The sequence below is a fragment of the Canis lupus genome, chromosome 36 (genome assembly GCF_048164855.1).
Source record: "Canis lupus baileyi chromosome 36, mCanLup2.hap1, whole genome shotgun sequence".
NCBI lineage: Eukaryota > Metazoa > Chordata > Mammalia > Carnivora > Canidae > Canis > Canis lupus.
The window spans coordinates 1,281,358-1,302,178 of NC_132873.1; the positions used below are offsets into that span (position 1 = coordinate 1,281,358).

Below are 20,821 nucleotides of genomic sequence, written 5' to 3' on the forward strand. Positions count from 1 at the left end.
TCACTCGTGATTGTGCCGCGAACGGCTGGATGCTGCTGCAGTCTCAGCTTCTGATGGGCAGGCTTGCCTTCCCCGCTCTTTTTTTTTTTTAAGGTTTTATTATTTATTTTTGAGAGAGAGAGGGTGAGAGAGAGGCGAAGGGGAGTGGGGGAGGGGCAGAGGGAGAAGCAGGCTCCCCCCTGAGCAGGGAGCCAGAGGTGGGGCTCCATCCCAGGACCCTGGTTCCCGACCTGACCTGAAGGCAGGTCCTTAAGCCACCCAGGAGGTCCTTACCTTCCCCCTTTTTTTTTATTCATGAGAGACACACAGAGAGAGGCAGAGACACAGGCAGAGGGAGAAGCGGGCTCCATGCAGGGAACCTGATACAGGACTCGATCCCGGGACCCCAGGGTCACCACCTGAGCCGACGGCAGACGCTCAGCCGCTGAGCCAGGTGTCCCGCCTTCCCTTCTTATAAGCAGCCTGTGACCTGTGGCCGGCTGGAAACCCTGAGTCCCCGTGGGTCCGTGGCTGCTTACTCCAGGGGGTTTCCTGCACCAGCTCGGTCTCAGAGCCCTGCATCCGCCCGGGGCTCCTGCCCCCCCGGCCCATCTGGGCCTTAGCCAGCCCCTCCCTGGTCCCCCTTTCCTGGCTGGTGTGGCTGTCGTCCTGGACGGGTTTGCTCACTGTCAGAAATAACCACACTCAGTTCTCACTCAGTTCACTCAGTCCCTCGGCCACTAGCACAGAAGCTAAAAGCAGGGGTTTTACACTGAGCGCGGCTCTGGGGTTGTGAAACCATGACACGCTTAATTTTAAAGAGGGGCTTTTCCCAGCAGGCCTTGTATTAAAATTGGAATTAAATTTATGGCAAATGCTACGTAACCTTCAGGTAACCACCTATAAGCTTTACTCACGTGTGGGTGCGCCAGGGCTTCCTCACTGTGTCGGTCTTGAGGAGGGTCTGTAGTGACCGAGTGACCGAGTGAGCCCTCGGGCCCCTGTTCAGGTTTAGCTCCGTTTGTTTTCGGGGTGAGCTCTGCCTTGGGACCCCGCGGTGAGCGCTGCCCTCTGCGGCCCGTCCTTCCTCTGCAGATATGGGACATGACGCCCGTGGTGGGCTGCAGTCTGGCGGCCGGCTTCGCCCCTCGCTGACCCGGGAGCCGGCCGAGGTCTCCCCTGCCCGCGCACCTGCCCGCGCAGCCCTTCCCGGGCTCCCCGCTCGGCACCTGGATGGACGGTGGCCGCTGAAACAGAACAGAACACGACGACATTTAAAAAAACCCAAAAAACGTAAGGTGTGTCGGGGGCATTTGTGGAACTACCCGTGGGGACGAGCATGGGACGAAAGCTCATCCGTAGCGGTTCCCTGAGGCGAGGAGTGACCGGGCTGAGACGCGCCGCCCGCAGCGAGCTCCCGTGGGCTGAGGGAGCCGTTTGGCCCATGCGACTTTGTGAGGAAAGAACCGTTCCCGAGGGCGTCGTGCTTCCGACTTCCCTGGAGCAGTTCGGGGCCGGCGCCTTCCCCTGGGCCGCGCTGCGGGAGGCCTCGCGCCCCTGGACGTGGGACCCTCCCCGCCCCGCGCCCGGCGGCCCCTCGCCGGCCCCTTCCCCGCACGTGCTCCGACGACGACGTGTTCCTGGTGCTGTTGAGGTGGGAGCCGCAGCCGCCGCCTGAGTCCTCTGCTGCTCGGTGCGGCGAGCGGGCGGCAGGCGGGCCCCTGCGGGGGTGGCCTCGGTGACACGCGCCTCAGAAGAACAAAACAGAACGACTCCAAAGCTTTCCAAACTCTGCTGACTTCTCGTTGTAAGGACTATCACGACCGTGTCACGGACGGGAGTGAGTCACCTGGAGCGCTAATCCCTGACCGGGCCCGCACGGTCCTTGCTACCTTGTAAACTGCTCCCGTAGCAAATGGCATTTTTAGAGTTTTGGGCCACTTGGTACCAAGTGGGGAAGGTACCAGGATGGGGAAGCGGTGGGGGACGGGGAGCCTGTCCTTTAATATTCCAATATTTATTTCTCTGTTTAACGGCAGTCCACGTACCTATTACTTTAGGGCTATGCAGGTGAGTGGAGAGAGGCCTACTTGTCTTAATGACAAATTTTAAAGTAGATAGCAACATTTTTGTGAGTCTTCCTAGTGGAAATTGAGAAAAACTCACTACTGCGTCACTGTGCCGAGGTCGTATGAAGGCGGCGTGGTGGCTCCGTGCGGTAGCAGGAAGGGACTAAATCTGGTTTTTAACGACTGAGACGGACAATCGTGTTTAAGACCGGTAATTAAACGGAGATGTGCTCCTGACCAAGTGACACAAACAATAAGGAAAGGAGGTCAGGCAGCTCATATTCTAGAATGATCTGCATTAAAAATGGACTTGTTTTCAGAAATAAGACGGAAGGGTTTTGTCGCTCCGTGTAACCTTTGTGTTCTACCACCTGAGGAGGGTGGTTCCTTTAAAAAAAGACTGGTCTGTAAAATCCTTGCAAAACGACTGATGCTAAGACAGGCTGGAAGGAGATGGGAGGAAGGGGACCTTCCAGGGCAGCTCCTGTTCAGCTAATGGTCCGGCACGTACACAGGTGCTCTCCTGGGATTTCACCAACGTCCTGAAGGGAAAATAGGACAGGATCTGTTTCTTGCCTTGTTGATGAGTACTGAACTGTGGTTTTGTTTGCCTTTAACTCCTGGAAAATGTGGTTTTATAATCTGTGGTAGACTGAGCACAATATCATGCCGTAGCTTTCTACTTTCTTTTATTTTAAAAAATTCTAAATGAAGGACCCAGTATTCTGTAGGGAACATAAGGTCGTGAGAGCGCCTCCTAATATTAGGGGTTAAGCTAATATAAATCAAAAGGGAAAGGCACAGGGAAGGAAGAATGGAGAAGGGTATCCAGAAAAGGCAAGTATGTTTTCATTGACTTTTCTCTCTACCAGAGCCTGTTTGCACTTTGCTTTTTAAAAACACACACAGTCTTGTCTCTACTACACACCAGGGAGCAAATGGGGTAATATTTTTTATAGAGGTGGGCAAAAATTATTTTCTGAATTCTGCTGACCAGACACATAAGGAAAACCCAGCTAGACTTCTAGGTCCTGCCTTATTTTGTCTGCATTACTCTTAAACGGGTCCTTTAAAATAGCTCTTCAACTAACAGTTCATGGTTTTTCCATTCCTGAATACTCAACGTGGATTTCTATAGCTAGGGGTTAAGAAGTACAGAATGTTAGAGAAGATTCTTGGGCTTTAGATCTAGTACAGATGCAATAAGGAAATGCAATCTTTCATTGGAGACATGTTCTAAAATTGCCTTTTTTTTTTTTTTTTTTTTTTTTAGTGCAAATGGCAAAAACATCCCCATGGCATTAGCTGGCCACAGGTTATTCAGTGTACTGTACACCTCTATTCACCACGTCCTATTTCTGGCCTGCTGCCTGCAGGATATGAACAAAAAATAGGGCTCTAGAATGTGGCACTTGGTTGAAACTGGCCTACCTGCATATATAATAAATTCCATAGTGACTCAGACCCGAGGCAATATTTTCTAAAATGAGAGGTTTCGTTCATTTACTTCCTACTTCTGTTACTGGATCTGATATCTTCTAAAATGTAAGGAACCAGTTACTATTAATGATAACCATCTGCTCATTATAAATGTGAGGTCTAACAAATAAGTAATACATGCTATATTTATTCAAGTGTCTATTGCTTAATTGTTAATTATGAGCAGGTCATTGAACACCTACTCTTATTTTCTGCAGTTTACTGTACAGTAACTCTTTGAGTAAATCGATTAATTGTGCAACAAATTTATATTAGGATACAATTTAAAGTGTTTTACTCTATAGCCTTTTTGACGGGGGGAAGCAAAGGGCGGTGTTGATTAGTACATTTTGTCTTGTACTAGCTCTGTTTCTATAAGATGCGGTGCCCTGTGTATCCCAGAGAGTTAGAAAACTTTGTTCTTTGCTCCTGTTTGTGGGTTCAGTTTTTGTGGGTTTTTTTGAGAATATACATACACAATAAAATGTTCCTTGCTTGTTACTCTGTTGCTTAATTCAGCTTCTGTTACGTTTGATAGGACATAAGGCAGTAATAGAGCCACCAGCTGTGCCCGGGGCTCTGTCTGCATGATACTCCTCAGTCCTGGCAGCTCCTCTGCAGAGCATCATTGTCTCTGTCTTACAGATGAGAAAACCGAGACAATCCCGTCTGTCCGTCGGTCTGACTCGAAAGCACTTGCCTTCTCCAATACCACCTGCTTTCACGCGCTAGCATGTAATGAGTGTTTCCTGTCAGGGTTAGGGGTCAAGTATTATTACCTCCTTGGAGGTTGGTGAAGCCTCGAAGCCCGATGGCTCTGGACGCCTAGGCTCCCTGAGTCCCACGGAGACTTGGGCGTCTGTGCCGCGTTCTCCACATCAGACGCTCAGTTCTGTGGATAAACACAGGGTGGTTCAGACCCAGGAGAACTGATTCCTCTGCTCAGCTGATAAGAAGTTGATTTCTTAGAAACCAGCATGGCAGTTTACTGTGTTTCCGCAAAGCAATCTCGCTTTATTTAATAAATAATATGTAATAAAATAACATATAATAAAGAATAAAAAGAAAGCGAAAATAAAAAGATAATACCAAAAAGTATTAAGATTAGTCTTAGGCCCTCTGTCCCACCACACAGAGAAAACACTGTTCAACTCGGGCTGAGGTCTTCGCAGTGTTTTTGTTAAATGTGTGCGCGCATCTGTAACAAACGCCTGTGGATACAGTTTTAAGGGGCTGTACTCCCCCTGCCCCCACCTGATGTATTATGGGTTGTTGGCCCACATCAAAGAACAGAGCTCCACAGGAGCTTAGGGATGCGACTCTGTGCTGTGGGACCTGCCCTGGGGGCCCTGAGGGTCAGTGAGGCCGCAAGACTGGCTTTGGCCAAAGAAGTGCAGGGGAAGCCGTCACTGGCAGGTGAGGGGCTTAGCCCCCGTGGGATTCCCACAGCCCCAGACACAGAAGATGCCCCAGAGCCCGACTACCCTGCCTGGGGAATCAGTAAGGCTTTGTAGTTTCAGTCCCCTGAGGTAGGGTGAGCATGTGTGTGTGCACTGCGGCAGCACCCAGCCTGCACCAGGTGATTTAATATTTAATTTATTAATTATTAAATTAATAATTTTAATTAAAAGACTAAGAATACAAAACTCAGCATGCCTTTGCCCACTCTTTTTTTTTAATATTTTATTTATTTATGAAAGACACAGAGAGAGAGGCAGAGACATAGGCAGAGGGAGAAGCAGGCTCTATGCAGGGAGCCCAATGTGGGACTCGATCCCCAGACTCCAGGATCATGCCCTGGACTGAAGGCAGACGCTCAACCACTGAGCCACCCAGGCGTCCCTTTGCCCACTCTTCCAATTATTTTCACAGGATAAATCTTAACATTACTAGGAATTACTAGGTCAAAGAATATGCATGTTTTGGGCACCTGGGTGGCTCAGCGGTTGAGCATCTGCCTTTGGCTCTGGGTGTGACCCCGGAGTCCTGGGATCGAGTCCTGCATTGGGCTCCCTGCAGGGAACCTGCTTCTCCCTCTGCCTGCGACTCTGCCTCTCTCTCTGTCTCTCATGAATAAATAAATAATTAAAAAAAAGAATATGCATATTTTAAGTTTTTTATTCTTACTGCTGATACCTTCACACCGTTGCAAACACTTGAATTTTCTTACTTTGAACAGGGAATAAAAGGACATATCTTAATGCCTTAACATATGGAATTCCAGTTTATTATTTTAAATGAGAATTGTATCTCCCAACCTGACCACATATCTGATTTTTTTTAAGATTTATTTATTTTAGAGAGAGAGGGCACAAGCAGAAGGAGCAGAAGAAGAGGGAGAGAGTCTCAAGCAGAATCTGCACTGAGCATAGAGCCTGATGTGGGGCTTGATTGCACCAGCCTGAGATCACGGCCTGAACTGAAACCGAGCCGGCCGCTTAACCGGCTGCAGCACCCAGGCGTCCCCAGACCACGTGTCTTTAGGACAGTCTAGGTAGAACCCAGGTCAGCACCGGAAGGCTCCTGAGCAGCCGAGGACCCAGAGGGAGAAAGGCCGACTGGATGACTGATGCCATCGTGACAGCCTGATGTGCTCATTGCCGAGGTTGCCGGACGGTCAGGCGACCCCTTTTCACTTGGAAAGTGGAAACACATGAGCAAGTTCTTGTTCTCGCCTTCCCTTTTGAGATTTCACCTAGCTTAGTGTTCATTTGTAAGAGGAAATGTTCTTAGGTGAGTGGTTCACGTGTGTGAGTCCCAGGCTTCCTTCTCTTCCCCCTTCAGCTCCTGAGTCTCTGGCTTAGGTCTCTCTCTTAGATCTCTCTCTTAGGTCTCTCTCTTAGATCTTTTAGATCTCTTAGATCTCTCTCTCTTAGGTGTCTCTCCTTGAACTGTGCAGCAAACTCTCCCTCGGGAAGCCCATTACCTGTCAGCACCTACGGTTTCTCAGGAAAGCGGAGAAGTGGGTTCCAGGACCACCGTCAGTGTGGTCACCTGCAGGGTAGAACAGGCCTAAAACTACTTCCTGGGTCAAACCCACACGGGAGACTGAAGGTTCCAGCCCAGTCTGTCTGACCTCGAAGCCCATGCTCCTTTTTTTAAGTCCTGAGTGTGACGTTCTATGAGAAAGACAGGGTAGTGGACGTTTCTTTACAGCAGGAGCGCTGTGGCACGTTTCCCACAGCCGGAGCTCCCGTGGAGCCGCGGCAGGCAGTGACGGCCCGTACCGTGCGGCAGCACGTGGAGCCTTCGCTGGTCTGTCCAATGGGTCCCAGGAGCACGTGTGCTGAAAACACACGCAGGCTTGCAGACAAACCTAGTACAAGCCTGTGGGCTCCACCGTCCGAATGTCCCCCAACATGGCCCCTTGGCACCACCGAGCTGCCCTTACCATGGTCCAGGTCAGTGTCATTCTGGATGATTCCATTAGCCTCCTTTTTTTTTTTTTTTTAAGATTTTATTTATTAGAGAGCATGAGCAGGGGAGAGGGGCCAACGGGGAGGGAGAAGCAGGCCCCTGCTGAGCAGGGAGCCTGACGTGGGACTCGATTCCAGGACCCCGGGACCACGACCTGACCCTGCGTCCCAGATTCCATTAGCCTCCTAACCATCCCTGCTCTGCCCCTGCCCCTCGGGTCCTGTTCCCAGCACACCTGTGCACAAAACCCTCAGCTCATCCCGCTCACTAGAGGCCCACGCTCCAACGCGGCCCGCCCCCCACCCCCCGGGTCCGTGTTCTCCCTGCGTACTCCCGTCCGCCCTCACAGTTGTCGCTCTCCCCGTTCTAACTGCTCTCGGGACAAGGAAGTTGTTGACACGATCACTGAGCTCCGTGTCAGGCACATAGTAGGCGCTTAATAAATGATGCTCGTCTGTGCAGTTTGGGTCCTATGTGCGTCAACTCAAAAGAGCTCGTGTGGACGAGCGCAAGTGTGCGGTGTGGGTGGCTGTCCCTCCGCCACCAGCCCTGCCCGTCCCATCCCACCTGTAGGCCACTGTCCCGCTCCCAGGGGCTGAAAGGAGCGGCTGGAGGAGGGCATAGGGAGGCCTCGGAGGCCGCGCACAGGAGTGACGTGAGGAAATGCCCTGGGCCTCCGGGACTCAGGCACCGGTTCCACAGGTCTGATCCAGACCCCGGGGCCCCGGTGAGACGCCAGGCTGCCCACGTGAGCCCTTCCCGAATTTCTGACCCTCCAAATTTTGAACAAAATAAAAAAGCTGCTATCAGCTGCTAAGCTGCAGGGTGATTGGCCACACGCGACAGCCACCTGCCAGTGGGCCACTGGACTCCGTTCCCACCTGGTATCCAAAGGGCGGACCTTGTGTGTCTATTCCTGAGACAAGAGACACAGAAGTGATGTGGACACAAGGCAGTGTCCTACCGGTGAGCTTCACGAGCAGGTTCCTCTCCCACAAGTGTGCGTGAAGAGCCTGTAGCCAAGGAGTCATGGTTCTCATGATTTTCTTCCGACTTCCTCCGTGGTTCTATCCACCACTGCCGACCCCTGCCTCCTCTCCAAATTGTTCCTTGAGGTCTTCCCTCTGGCCACGTTGAATTTGGTTTGAACTGACCCAGCCTGGACTAAGCATATTAGATTCTTATATTGGCCACATTGAAAGGTATTCAGATTTTTCCATGTTTTTGCTCCTTATGTAAACACAAGCGGTGCAACATGATTAGGGCGTGGAAAGCTTGGAATTAACAGAATTTTCCATTCCCGAGCATTGATGACATAACTACACTGTATAGGATGCGTGTATTGAATATCTATCACATATAGATACTAGTTTAGATTCTTCAAGAACATCAGCGCAAAACAGAAATCTCCCCTCCTGTGGAATCCACGTTCTTGCAGAGGAAGCCGGACGATAAGCCATAAGCCTGATAAAAAGATAAATTCTGGGATGCCTGGGTGGCTCAGCGGTTGAGCGCCTGCCTTGGGCTCAGGGTGTGACCCTGGGGTCCCGGGATCGAGTCCCGCATTGGGCTCCCCACAGGGACTCTGCTTCTTCCTCTGCCTGTGTCTCTGCCTCTCTCTTTGCCTCTCACGAATAAATAAATAAATAAAATCTTTTTAAAAACGATAAATTCCACAGTATGCTGGAAGGTGATGAGTGCTGTGGAGGAAAGAAAAAGCAGGTTACTGCACGCACAGAAAGCACATGGGCAAGGGGCAGTTTGACTTCATCCTGGAGTCATCAGGACGATGCACATTCAAAGAATTTGAAAGAGGTGAGAAATTTAGCTGAGTGAAAATCAAGAAAAGAGATGCCGGGCAGAGACCATAGCTCTAGCCAAAATGCTGCAAGACAGGAGTGAGCCTCCTGTGTCTGAGGCAAAGCAAGGAGCCAGAGCGGCTGCTGCAGAGCGTGGGAGGCTGGAGCTCCAGCACAGGGAGAGCTCGGTGGGGGCTGCGTGTGCAGGGCCTGACGGCCTTGGCAAGGACTTGGCCTTTCCTCTTCTTAAGATTTTAGTTATTTATTCCTGAGGCACAGAGAGAGGCAGAGATACAGGCCGAGGGAGAAGCAGGCTCCATGCAGGGACCCACTGCGGAACTCGATCCCGGGACCTGAGGTCACGCCCTGGGCCGAGGCCTTGCTCCACCGCCAGCCCCAGGCGGCCCTCCCTTCCTCTTCTTCCCCCCACGTTCATGGTGAGGGAGCAGCGGGCTAGCTGAGGCAGGGCACTAGCGGGGACCCCCGCACCCCGCACCCCGCACCCCGCACCCCGCTGCCTGAAGCTGGGGGAAGGGAAAGCCAAGGGGCAGCTAACCAGCTCCCAGCCCGGAGTGTCCCGCCCTTTACCAACGTCTCCGTGATTCTCCGGGTGGGAACCTTCTCCTCGAGGCCCCACCGCCGCCCCGACTGCCCAGTCCCCAGCCCGCCCCGGGCCAACGCGGGGCGCCTTGCCCGAGGGAGACCCCACCCTGGCTGGACGGCAGCCCGGCCTCCGGGGCCTGGGTCTCCTGGGGCACGCGGCAGTCACTTCGGACACCTCCGACACCTCCCTTGGCCTCGCCTCCCCGCCCCCCAGGTGTGTCATCAGCGCCCCCCGCCTCCCACCGTCAGAAAATCCCCTGCCTGCCCCCGAGACGTCGGGCCAACTCTTGCCGCGGCCTCCGTGGCCTCCGTGGCCTCTGCGGCCTCCGCACCTCACCAACATCCCCAAAGTACGTCCCTCAGATCCCTGACTCACCTGGTGGTTCATCTCCTCTGTGCTGTGAGATGCGGATCGAATTTTATCTTTTTCCAGATGGTGAATCACTGTCCCCTCATCATCTATTGGAAAAGCCCGTCCTTGCCCCGTCCCTCCTGGAGGTGCCAGCTTGGTCGTGGACTTGCCAGGGCACCGGGGCTCTTTCTAGAGCTTCTGTGACTTCGTGTACGTGGCCGCGTCGAGCAGGCCTGGTCCCATGCTGAAGTGCTTCTTTTTTTTTTTTTTAATTTCTGTTTTTTTAAAGATTTTATTTTTTCATGAAAGACACACAGAGAGACGGAGAGGCAGAGACCCAGGCAGAGGGAGCAGCAGGCTCCATGCAGGGAGCCCGACGTGGGACTCGATCCCGGGTCTCCAGGATCACGCCCTGGGCTGGAGGCGGCGCTAAGCCACCGAGCCCCCTGGGTTGCCCTGAAGCGCTTCTTTTTAAATGTTTCCAGACTGTTCCTGCGTTTATCTTTCCATATAATCTTTACTCCTACTTGCCCTGCTCCCTAAACAATGTCTTGGTATTTTTACTAGAACTGATGCTTTTATACTGTTGAGTAATCCTATGCAAAACCGAGAATGTGTGCACTTTTGTTTAAATCTACATCTTGTGTCTTTCAGGAAATTTTTTTTTTTCTCAAATGAGGTTTCCAACATTTCATGTTAAATTTATTCCCAAGTGATTTTTTTTTCTATTTTTGTTGCTGTGGTAAATAGACATCTGCCTACTATGGGATTTTTGAACCGATAATCCTACAAACAAAGGTTATTGGGTTTTGTTTTGTGTTTGTTTTTTGTCTTTTGAAATTATATCCTGCTTCTTGACTGAATTCCTTAATTGCTTGAGTGCTGAGTGCTCTTACTATTTTGTGTTCCCCTCTTTGTCCCGAGAAACTATACTTTTCATAAAACCTGGATATCAGTGGCACAATGATCGCGAATTATTTGAAGACTTTTTCTGCCACATTTCAGCCACAATTTGTGAAAGTGCATAAATGAAAACGAGGAAGTGTACAGTGTGTTATCTCAAATCTTCATATTTAATTCTGATAAAAATTACCAAAGTCCTCATCATGCAGCTGAGTCAAATTGTGGCTGGTGTCTGGGAAGGTGAAGTGTATGTTTTCACATGGCACTGTACAAATGTCTTAGAGAAACTTAAAAAATTACCCCCAAACATTAAGCAAATTACACGTGAGTGGATTTGAACCATTTAAAACTTTAGTAACGTATTGGGGAGAGTGTAAGAAGGAGTCTTCATGTATTTATTTTCTGATTTCCAAAAGCAGTAAGTAGACAAAAGTAGCTTTAAAAACAAATCTGGGATCCCTGGGTGGCGCAGCGGTTTGGCGCCTGCCTTTGGCCCAGGGCGCGATCCTGGAGACCCGGGATCGAATCCCACGTCGGGCTCCCGGTGCATGGAGCCTGCTTCTCTCTCTGCCTATGTCTCTGCTTCTCTCTCTCTCTCTCTCTCTCTCTCTCTCTGTGACTATCATAAATGAATAAAAAATTAAAAAAAAAAAAAACAAAAACAAATCTAATGTTTTTCGTGTTAAAATGCATTAACTAAGGATAGGACACAAATAAGCACCTAGTTGTGCTGAAAAACGCAATTTAGGAAAGTTCTCTCCAGTTGCAAGGATGTTTCTGGGTTCCTATCATCATTTCAATCGCCCTTTGATCACCTCTTTATTGACCTGCCTCCTAATGGATGCCGGGGAAGCTTCTACTTAGGTGCCTAAGCACTGGAGTTGTTTATGTCTGTGACCTGAGTCTCAGAACCGAGTCACAGCAGGATCCGGAGGGGCCCGTACATCTCAGAACACAGAAAACCATTGGAGACTTGGTGTCGGTGTTTGCGCTCAGGATCTGAGCAGCAAATACTGAAAGGAACATAAAAGGAAGTGTGTGCACCTCGTGGGAGGCTCACAGCCCTTGCCTTTCTTCTGGCATCAGGGGCTTTGTTAGAGCCAATTCAACGAAAACATATGCCTCGTTATGTTTTTCTAGGTATCTCTGATGAAATTTAGGGAAAAGTGGGTTATTTCTTAGAGTCAATTGGTTATTTCAACAAAACCAAATAAAAACGTAGAGCGTTGAAGAACCGTTTGGAAGAGGATCTAGATATGGGTTCATCTGTTTATTTAACTGTTCCTTTGAGTATCTTCCCCACGCTCCCCCTTCTGGCCCTGGGGGAGCAGGATCGCTCACCTGCACCGCCTGCCTGTTCTTTTCCAACCTTGGTGCCAAATTCTTCACCTGGGTTATTTGATTTAATCCTTTTAAACATGCTCTGTAGAAACGGTCCTCAAATTCCAGGTTTTCTGCTTCTAAAATGCACCCTCAAAAAAATAAAATAAAATAAAATAAAATAAAATAAAATAAAATAAAATAAAATAAAATAAAAATAAATAAAATAAAATAAAATAAAATAAAATAAATAAAATAAAATAAAATAAAAATAAATAAAAAAATAAAAAATCAAATAAAATAAATAAAATAAAATAAAATGCACCCTCTCACTCCTTTCCCACACAGTGATTACAGACCCACACGGGAGGCCAGCAGGAAGTGCTCAGGCCCACCTTCAGGACACCCGGGGCAGAAAGAGCACAGACTTTGGCCCTGGACTTATCTGGGTTTGAATTCCAAAGCAGCTGCTCACCTGCCAAGCTAACACTTGCAAGCTATTGCAAACATTCTGGGCGCCTGTTGCTTTCCTTACTTGGCAAATAAGTACAATTATATCATGAATATAAAGATGAAGGCACTTAAGGCTCAGTCTGTTAAGCGTCAGTCTGACTCTTGATTTCGGCTCAGGTCATGACCTCAGGGTTGTGAGATGGAGCCCTGCTTCAGGCTTTGTGCTGGGCACAGAGGCTGCTTAAGATTCTCTCTTTAAAAAAAAAAAAAAGATTAAGGCATTTAAAGTAGGTGACCTAGTATCCGTAGTAGATAATAAATATCAGTACCTTTCTTCTCCCCCCTTCAATTATAAGTGACAGAGATGAAGCAGGGATTGAACCTGCTTTGGAGAGGTTGATGGAGAAGAGGAGAACGCTGTGTGGCATGTGCCTCCCTCGAGGCAAAGCTCACTTTGGGGTAGACTTGGGATGTGTGGCTTGATCCCATTTGGAGTTCCTGGTTCACAGCTTTTTTTTTTAAAAAAAAAGATTTTATTTATTTATTAGTGGTTAATTATTCATGATTATTCAGAGAGAGAAGCAGAGACACAGGCAGAAGGAGAAGCAGGCTCCCTGCGAGGAGCCTGATGCGGGACTCGATCCCAGGACCCCAGGACCCTGGGATCATGCCCTGGGCTGAAGGCAGACACTCAACCCCGGAGCCAGCCCGGCGTCCCCTGGTTCACAGCCTTTTAGAAAGGCTGATAGCTGGCAGTGCCGTGCAGGTGTTCTCTGGCCCAGCCCCTTGGGGGCCTGTTGCCAGTTTAAGAAGGAACACAGAGGGCTTGAAAGAGCAGCCCTGGGGCTGTGGGTGGGCCGCAGTCTCCCAGGGGGGCGAGTGCTCCGAAGTCACGGGGAGAATCCCTGCAAGGGTCCCGGCTGGAGCTGCTGGCCGAGACCTCCTAAGGTCTAGAAAGACAGGGCAGGTGCTAGGGGCTCTGGCCCCTGGGAACCTTTCTTCCTGGGATCTTCAGGTGATTCCGTTTGGCTTTAAACCTTCGTTGGACCTCGGTTCCTTCGGCGTGTGTTGGCGCTGCGGCGGCGGCCCCTAGGCCGGAACCCCCCGGGTAGCTGGTGGCCGCAGACCTGTTCTGTGACCTCTGGGTTCAGATGTCTTGACCTGTAAGGAGTGACAGTAAATACGTCTAGACACTGTCATAGCGAATATTACATGAGTTAATACATAGACGGTGTATTTTTTTAAAGATACATTTATTTATTTGCGAGACAGAGAGAAAAAGAGTGCATGAGAGGGTGCAGGGGGGGCGGCAGAAGGAGAGAGAGGCACCCGAGTCCCTGCTGGGAGGGCGCACTGCGGGGCTGGGGCTCAGGACCCTGAGGTCACAACCTGCGCAGAAAGCAGCAGCAGGCACTGCACCCCCCACCCCCGCGGGCCCCGGGCGCCCCCTCACGCAGGGTTTTGACCGCGGCCCGCCCCCTGCTCGACGCCCAGTAGATCCGAGCTTTGCTCCTCCGTCAAGCTAGGCGGGAACAGCACAGTTTCAAGGACTATGCAGGGCTCCGAGCGTCGCTGCCCCCCGGGGGGGCGGTCAGGCAGCCCTGGCCGCTGGCGCTGTGACAAGGCCCGCGGCCGTGGCTGGGCCGGAACCTTCCTTGTCCGCTGCCTGACTGGTCCCCGGGACTCGCGCGGGTCTCCTGCGGGCAGAGGCGGCCGTGGAAGGCGAGCCCGAGCGCAGGCCGGGAGGCCGCAGCCCTGCACAGGCGGCCGCGACTCCTCCAGGCCCGGGAGGTGGGTGGGAATGTGGAAAGGAGCGAGTCCACAGTCCTGACAAGAGTAGAGGGCGCGGAATCGACCCCACGCCTGGGCTGTGACCTCGGAACGTGGTGCGGCCCAGGGACTTGGCCACGCCAGCCAAGGGCAAGGCAACGGGCGAGGCGAGGACCGGGTCCCCAGCCCTCATCGCGGCCCCTGGACCAGAGAGCTGGAAAGGGCCTGGGCGGTGCTGGGCCCAAACCTTCTGTTTTGACACCAAGGCTCCGCAGCCCCCGTCCCAGCTCCACCGCCTTTAAGCTCGCTTCTCGTTGACCAAGTTGTGGTTGGCAGGTGGCCTCTGGTGAAGGATGGATGAGGCCCGAGGAACGGCCCCGGGCGCATTAAGCGTTTTCCCACTTCAGTGGGTCAATTTTCCTCCCAAGAAGGGAAGGTTCGCGCGGGAGCTGTTGCTCGGGATGGACACAGGGGGTCTCCACCGCCCCGTCCGGCCTCCGGCCAGCCCGGGTTTCTGCTCCTCCTGAAGGGCTTACTCCACCCCTCACGGTTACTCACTGCTCCAGAGCTTCACTTTCCCGGAAATCCAGCTCTGAGCTAACGTTCAGACTTTCCCTTTTTTTTTTTTTTTTCATTTTTTTAGATTTTATGTATTTATTCATGAGAGACACTCAGAGAGGCAGAGACGCAGGCAGAGGGGGAAGCAGGCCCCGCACGGGGAAGCGTGAGGGCCACGGGCCTAGGGAGAGGGGTCGAGAGCTCTGGGGGCCTCCACGGTCTCCGCGGGGCTTTCCTCGCAGGTGTGTGATGTCCCCCTCCTCATTAGGGGGAAGCCACCCCGCGTGGAGGGTGGTGACTGCAGGAGGGTGTGGGCGCTGCTGTGCAGGGGAGAGGGAACCCTCTTCAGAATCTTACAAATGCTGCAAGGTTTGGCCGGAGAAATGCCCCGGAGAGCTGGGAGCAAAGAGGACGAGATAAAGGAAAGGTCAGAGTCTAAAACATGCTGGGGGCTGAAAGGTAACCGTACTGGAAGGGCAGCGGGCTGTGCAGGCAGGGAGGCCCATCTGAATCCCAGCTGCGCACCTTCCACAAGCCGAACCATTCTGAACCTCGGTTTCCTCGTCTGTGCAAGGGAGCTAGTGACTTACCCAGAACAGCTGGAGCATCTCTTTCCAAAATGTGTGACCAGAGAGGAAACGAGAGGTAGAGGAGGAGAAGAATGTGCTTTACAACGACGACAAAGGGGGGAAGGAGCCTGCGGGAAACCTCCACCGTCGGATGCACAGCTGGCGATTGTGTGCTCACTCCGCTCTCAGGATGCAGCATCAGAGGCTGGAGTGGTCGCCTCGGAGGTAAGGTTAACAGCTAGTGTGTCGCCTGGGAGCACTGGCTTTAGAACTCTGACCCACACCGGGAAGAGCCACTGTGGAAACGCAGGTTTATGGCGGTGTGGTGTCGTACGGACAGAAATAGAAGTCAACGTTCTTGATCTCTCTCGACAGAAGAAGAAAACTACTTTTTTTTTTTTAAGATTGTATTTATTTATTCATGAGAGACAGAGAGAGAAGCAGAGACACAGGCAGAGGGAGAAGCCTGATGCGGGACTCGATCCCAGGACCCTGGGGTCACACCCTGAGCCGAAGGCAGACACTTGACCAGTGAGCCACCCAGGGGCCCCAAGTACTGACTTTTAAATCCTGGCAGTGTCTTTAGGAGGCATAAGAATGATCATCTCCATTTTACAGATGAGAATACTGAGTCACAAGGAGGTTAAGCATCTTGCCCAAAGTCACATGACCTATTGGAGGAGAAACCGGCCCGGCACTCAGGGCTTCTGGCTGCAGGCCCCTCTCGTCATCTAAGGCAACCCCAGCACCGAGACAGGTCTGTGGCCACACTTCCCAGGGCACAGCTAGGTGATTCTGTTCTCCATCACCCTTCCTGGTCCCTCTTCCAGATCTTGAATCACCAGCTGAGAGGTTTGGTTCCTTGCCTGACACACACGTTTATCCAGGGACCCTGTGCTTGTCATGCTCAGCTACCCATGGTCACGGGGCTGCACGGGGGCTTCACAAGTAAAACCTACAGAAAGCAAAGACTGCTGTTCATTGGGAGCCCTGGGCCAGCACTTCTCTGCTTGATGCTGGAATTTAAGCATCAACCAGGGATTCCAGCACATTCCTTAAGAGGTTGGCAACGTATATACCAATGTGGCATCAAGCTGCAGACCGAACCAGAAGCCTCTCAAACGGGAAGGTGTCTCCTACCCAGCTCTAGACGGGGCCCCTCAATGTGACATCTGTGTCTTGGGCAGTTCATCAGCACCAACACTGTATATGCTCAGGAGCCTGGGGTGTGGCTGTTGTCTGAGTCTCCAGAATTCCAAAGCAGGGTGGATATGAGTCGTAAGGAAATGGTAGCAGAAACCAGACACAAGTGGAATGCGGCAATCTGGAACGGTGCCAACCCATTTCAACAGGGACCCAGAGTGGGGAAGGTGAGCCGAGGAATGCAGACGGATCAAATCAAAGGCTAATCCTCACGTATGAGACATTTTGGTTGCTTCAAAGGTACTTGGTCTTACCCACGACGCCACCATATTCTGCATTTTTATTTTTATTTTGTTTATGTATTTATTTAAAGTAGGCTCCATGCCCAGCATGGATCCCAGTGTGGGGCTTGACCTCATGACCCTGAGATCAAGACCGGAGCTGAGGTCCAGTCAGACACTTAACGCCCCAGGTACCTCCTCCTGCGTTGTTCATGGTGACTGCAGCCGCCGGCCCACATCAGAGCGTGTCTGCATTCCACTTTGTGGTGATAACCATCGGCCTGCTTTGCTGAGGTATCTCATATTTGGCGAATCAAATGAGAAACCCAGGAGCTGCTCTTCCCCTCCCCACTTATCTTTAGTTTAGTTAGCCTTTAACCAGATTGCCATTACGATCGATCGGAAAGAAAGGCCTTGCACATTTCCTGAAACGTGTTGCTGGGTATCAGTAAGTCTTACTTAGTCACAAAGATTTATGGTTCTGAAGGCAGGAGCCATCAGGAAGTGCTTTCCATAATCACACAGAAAATGGCATACTTTGCACCTTTGTCTTTTCTAAAGAAAATACGGCATCTGCCGTGTGATGGAACAACAGTGGAATAGTGTTCATTGGCATATACGTCGTCTGGATGGGTGATTAAAAACTCTAAGGCAGGGATGCAGGTCTCTGCAGGGTTATCTGTCTCCTTCTGGAATCAATTCACATTCTCGAGGGTTTGACATACATGCAAGAATCCTTCAACAGGCCCAGAGGAGGTGACAGGCCAGATCGCTCTTGGTACAACGCATGTAGTGATGCTTTTAAAGCCAGTTTGTGGTCTCTAGAGATAATAGACACAATCGGGTTAAGGATGGACCAAAAGGACTTGGCTGGCATTCCAGAACCTACCTGAAGAGGCAGGGATCTACTCAAGGTATCTGCCCAGAAGAACAGGTGGGGGTGAGGTGTATCTGTAGCAGCTCACTTGCTGGCTTTCCCCCTTCTCAAGGATGTGTCCCGGTCCCACGGCAGCTTCCCATGAATCCCCACTGCATGAAAACCACGCTGGGAGTCTGTTGACGTAGATGGAAACAGTCTGACAGCTCATGCGTTGCCTTCCCTGGTGACTTATTTCAGGAAGTGATAAAACCCACAAAGGAACGGTGTCCTTGTGCAGGAGCCTGCACGTTGTGCATCTGTGTGTCTGCACGTGCACACGCGCACGCATGCGTGTCTGTGAATTAAGTTCCACCTACACTCTGAATTTCTTGGCCAGGATCGCTCATTTTTCTCAAATCTCTAAAAGTACATCGAAAAATCCTACCCAATGGAGCACGGAGCTGTTAGAACAGTTCCTTCAGACATCGTGCCCTATGCCTGCAGCTGGACATGTCCCCAGGTTAGTGTCCTTCAAGCACCGCTGTGCTCCAGCACACACTAGCCCCTTCCCCTGCACTCCTGGACTCCCCGCACCGTGCTCTCACCCTGCCTGAGAAAACCATTAGCTCTTCATTGTTTAAAAGTAAGGTGTACATTCACTGACTGGCACCAGTGCCCTTTAAAAACTGGTCCGTTTGCCACTTTAAAACACCCACTGTCCTAATGTGCCCCGCATCTCAGCTAAACTGGGGAGTGAGTGTGAAGACAAGAGGGCTGCACACGCTGAGCCACTGGGTAGGCCGAGGGGTAGAGGGCTGTAAGGTGAGGGGGATTCAGCAAAGGGGAAAAGGACAGGGCTAGTGAGGTAGCAGAGCCCAGAAAGTGCTGTCCCGGAGGCGGACTAGCCAGGCTCCCAGGGGTCAGGAGTGGTTGGGGTCCAGGACTGCCAGCGGATGGAGCCCGTGATCAGAGCTGCCCCACCACGTGGGCACTGGGACCTCACTGGGATCTGGATGGGAGCAGCTTGGCCAGGCCCAAACCCAGGTAGTCAGTTCAAAGGAATGTGGGCTGCGCGGAAAGGAAGACAGAGTAACGGCGAGTGTGACTTAGAGACACGGGGGCAGACACAAGGGAAGGGGGGAAAGGGGTGCCAGCAGATGTCTTGGCTTCTTTCTGCAAGATGCAGGGTATCCCTGCAGGGCCACGGAGTGCCCCTGGGACGGGAGGAGGGGTGAGGGGCAGTGGGCACCCCGGGAGGCCGGGAGGGATGAGCTGTAGCCCAGGTGGGGGAAGGCGGGAAGCCAACCCGGTTCGAAGGATGAGGAAGCTCCGCTCTGATTGCTTCCATTTTCTCAGCACAACAGAGGCTGAGGGGGAGGCCCCCGGCGCTGAAGGGGAGACAGGAAGGGATGTGGAAAGTAGTCCTCCAGGAGAGGGCAGGTGGCTGGTGAGCCTGCCCTGGGCCTATTTAAATCTGTGGGCATGAATTTCTTTTTATTTTTATTTTTTAAGATTTTTATGTATTTTTTTCTTGAGAGACCCAGAAAGAGACATAGACACACAGGCAGAGAGAGAAGCAGGCTCCCTGTGAAGAGCCTGATGCAGGACTCGATCCCGGGACCCTGGGGTCACGCCCTGAGCTGAAGGCAGATGCTCAACTACTGAGCCACCCAGAGGGCAGTGAAATATATTCTTAATTCCAGAGGCACATGGGCTTGTGTATTATTGCTGGGAACTGTCTCCGTGTAAATTGCTACAGCCTTTCTTGATGGATGTACGTATAGAGAGAGAGAGGCCTGGACATGGTTTACTCCTTCAGTCAGTAATTTCAATTTTTAAAAAAGATTTTATTTATTTTCTTGAGAGAGAGAGAGAGAATGAGCAGGGGGAGGGGCAAAGGGAGAAGCAGCCTCCTCTCTGACCCAGGAACTGTATATGCTGCTGGATCCCAGGACCCTCAGACCTGAGCCGAAGGCAGCCGCTTAACCACTTGAGCCCCCCAGCCGCCCCACCAATAATTTGAATTTTACGGATTCATCCTCGTGTAATCAGTAGTGTGGGCCAAAATTTTATGCACAGGATTTCCATCGTGATAAATATAAAATAAAACCCAGAAACAATCTCAGTTCTTAGTCGTCAGGACTTAGATTTCCAGGAATTTCACGTCTCGGTTACAAGGACACAGAATAGGCCCAAGAACGGGCTTCCATCCGTATGGCCTCTAAGTATCATTTTCACATTAGAAACCGATATTGAGAAATTCCCACAAAATAACATGAAGTAAAAAAGCCCATGGTAAGCATCCTGGTCGCAGTCACAATGTCACCGGGCCCCTGCAGTCCCCTGCGTCCTCTCCCGTCCGCCTCCACGGCTCTTCCGGAGTCTGCGCACGCGGGGTACGGGTGACCTTTTCAGCAGGACCCGGGCACTCCCAGCCTGTAAGCCTTGAATGGTTTCTCATCTCTTGGCCGCATAGTCTGACCCCGTGAAGTGCCCTCCGGGGCCGTGACCTGCCCGGCCCCACACTCAGGCTCTCGGGCTCCCACATTCTCCAGCCCTTGACCAGGCCCGGGCTCTTCCCCCCACTTCGGTTGTGCTCCTCAGCTCCCTCCCGGGCCAGGCCAACCGCGGTCTCACCTTCTTCTACCTCCCGGCCTCAGGAGAACCTTCACATCCCCAGTCACCTTCATGTCCCCGAGCTGTGACCGTGCAAACTAGTTCAGACGCCTGCCAACCCCGAGGTAAGTTTCAGGCTCAGTTCAAGACAGACCAAGTCACCAGAGCTGATTGCGTCTCCACCTCTAGACCCCATTTGCTTGGCGTCGGCTCCATAGAGAAGCTGAGGCCTCCTGGGACTGAGATGGCTGCAGCTGTTCCTGCTGCCTCATTCTCCTTCAGCCCCAGTGGGGAGAGGGGACCTACTTCTCCAAGAGTGACCCGGAATTCAGTCCTGTGGGCTCAGGTTACGGACTCGGGGCACTCGCCTGCTTCAGAACCAGTCGTGGTCACTGTGGATGGGCGATGCTCTGATCGGCTGAGACTAGGCCAGGGCCACCCCTCAGACAAAGAGTTCGTGGGTGGGGTGGGTCCCAAACCTAAACTAGGAGTGCAGGAAGCAGGGGAAATGGGTCCTCAAGAGGCAAACACTGTATGTCTCACGGGGAGTTCTCTTACTTCACGTTTGCTGAGCACTTGATCCCTCCCTTCCGTGGCATCCGTGATGTTTGGGGGCCTGTAACTGTTGAATGCCATTATTTGCTTGGGGTT

At 51.8% G+C, this 20,821-nt stretch overlaps 1 protein-coding gene and 1 long non-coding RNA gene across 6 annotated transcripts in view; one reads left to right on the forward strand and one right to left on the reverse strand.

Moving 5' to 3' along the window:
- The window catches only part of WDFY1 (WD repeat and FYVE domain containing 1), a 117,405-nt gene that overhangs the window by 40,883 nt on the left and 55,701 nt on the right, over positions 1 to 20,821 (forward strand). The window contains exon 12 of one of the 4 annotated variants that reach the window (XM_072812921.1): positions 1,075 to 4,028. The exons of the other annotated variants lie outside the window; for them this stretch is intronic. Coding sequence (XP_072669022.1) covers positions 1,075 to 1,134 — 60 coding nt within the window. The 3' untranslated portion in view covers positions 1,135 to 4,028. Of the gene's footprint in view, positions 1 to 1,074; positions 4,029 to 20,821 lie in introns of those variants that run through there. 4 annotated transcript variants of the gene reach the window in all.
- On the reverse strand, positions 15,661 to 17,900 carry LOC140625336 (uncharacterized). 2 transcript variants are annotated; one of them, XR_012024692.1, is made up of 2 exons: positions 17,585 to 17,900; positions 15,661 to 16,226 (listed from the first exon to the last, which is right to left on the reverse strand). It is a non-coding gene; the product is annotated as an uncharacterized lncRNA (long non-coding RNA). The 2 variants fall into 2 exon arrangements; XR_012024691.1 differs by having other exon boundaries at positions 15,661 to 17,516.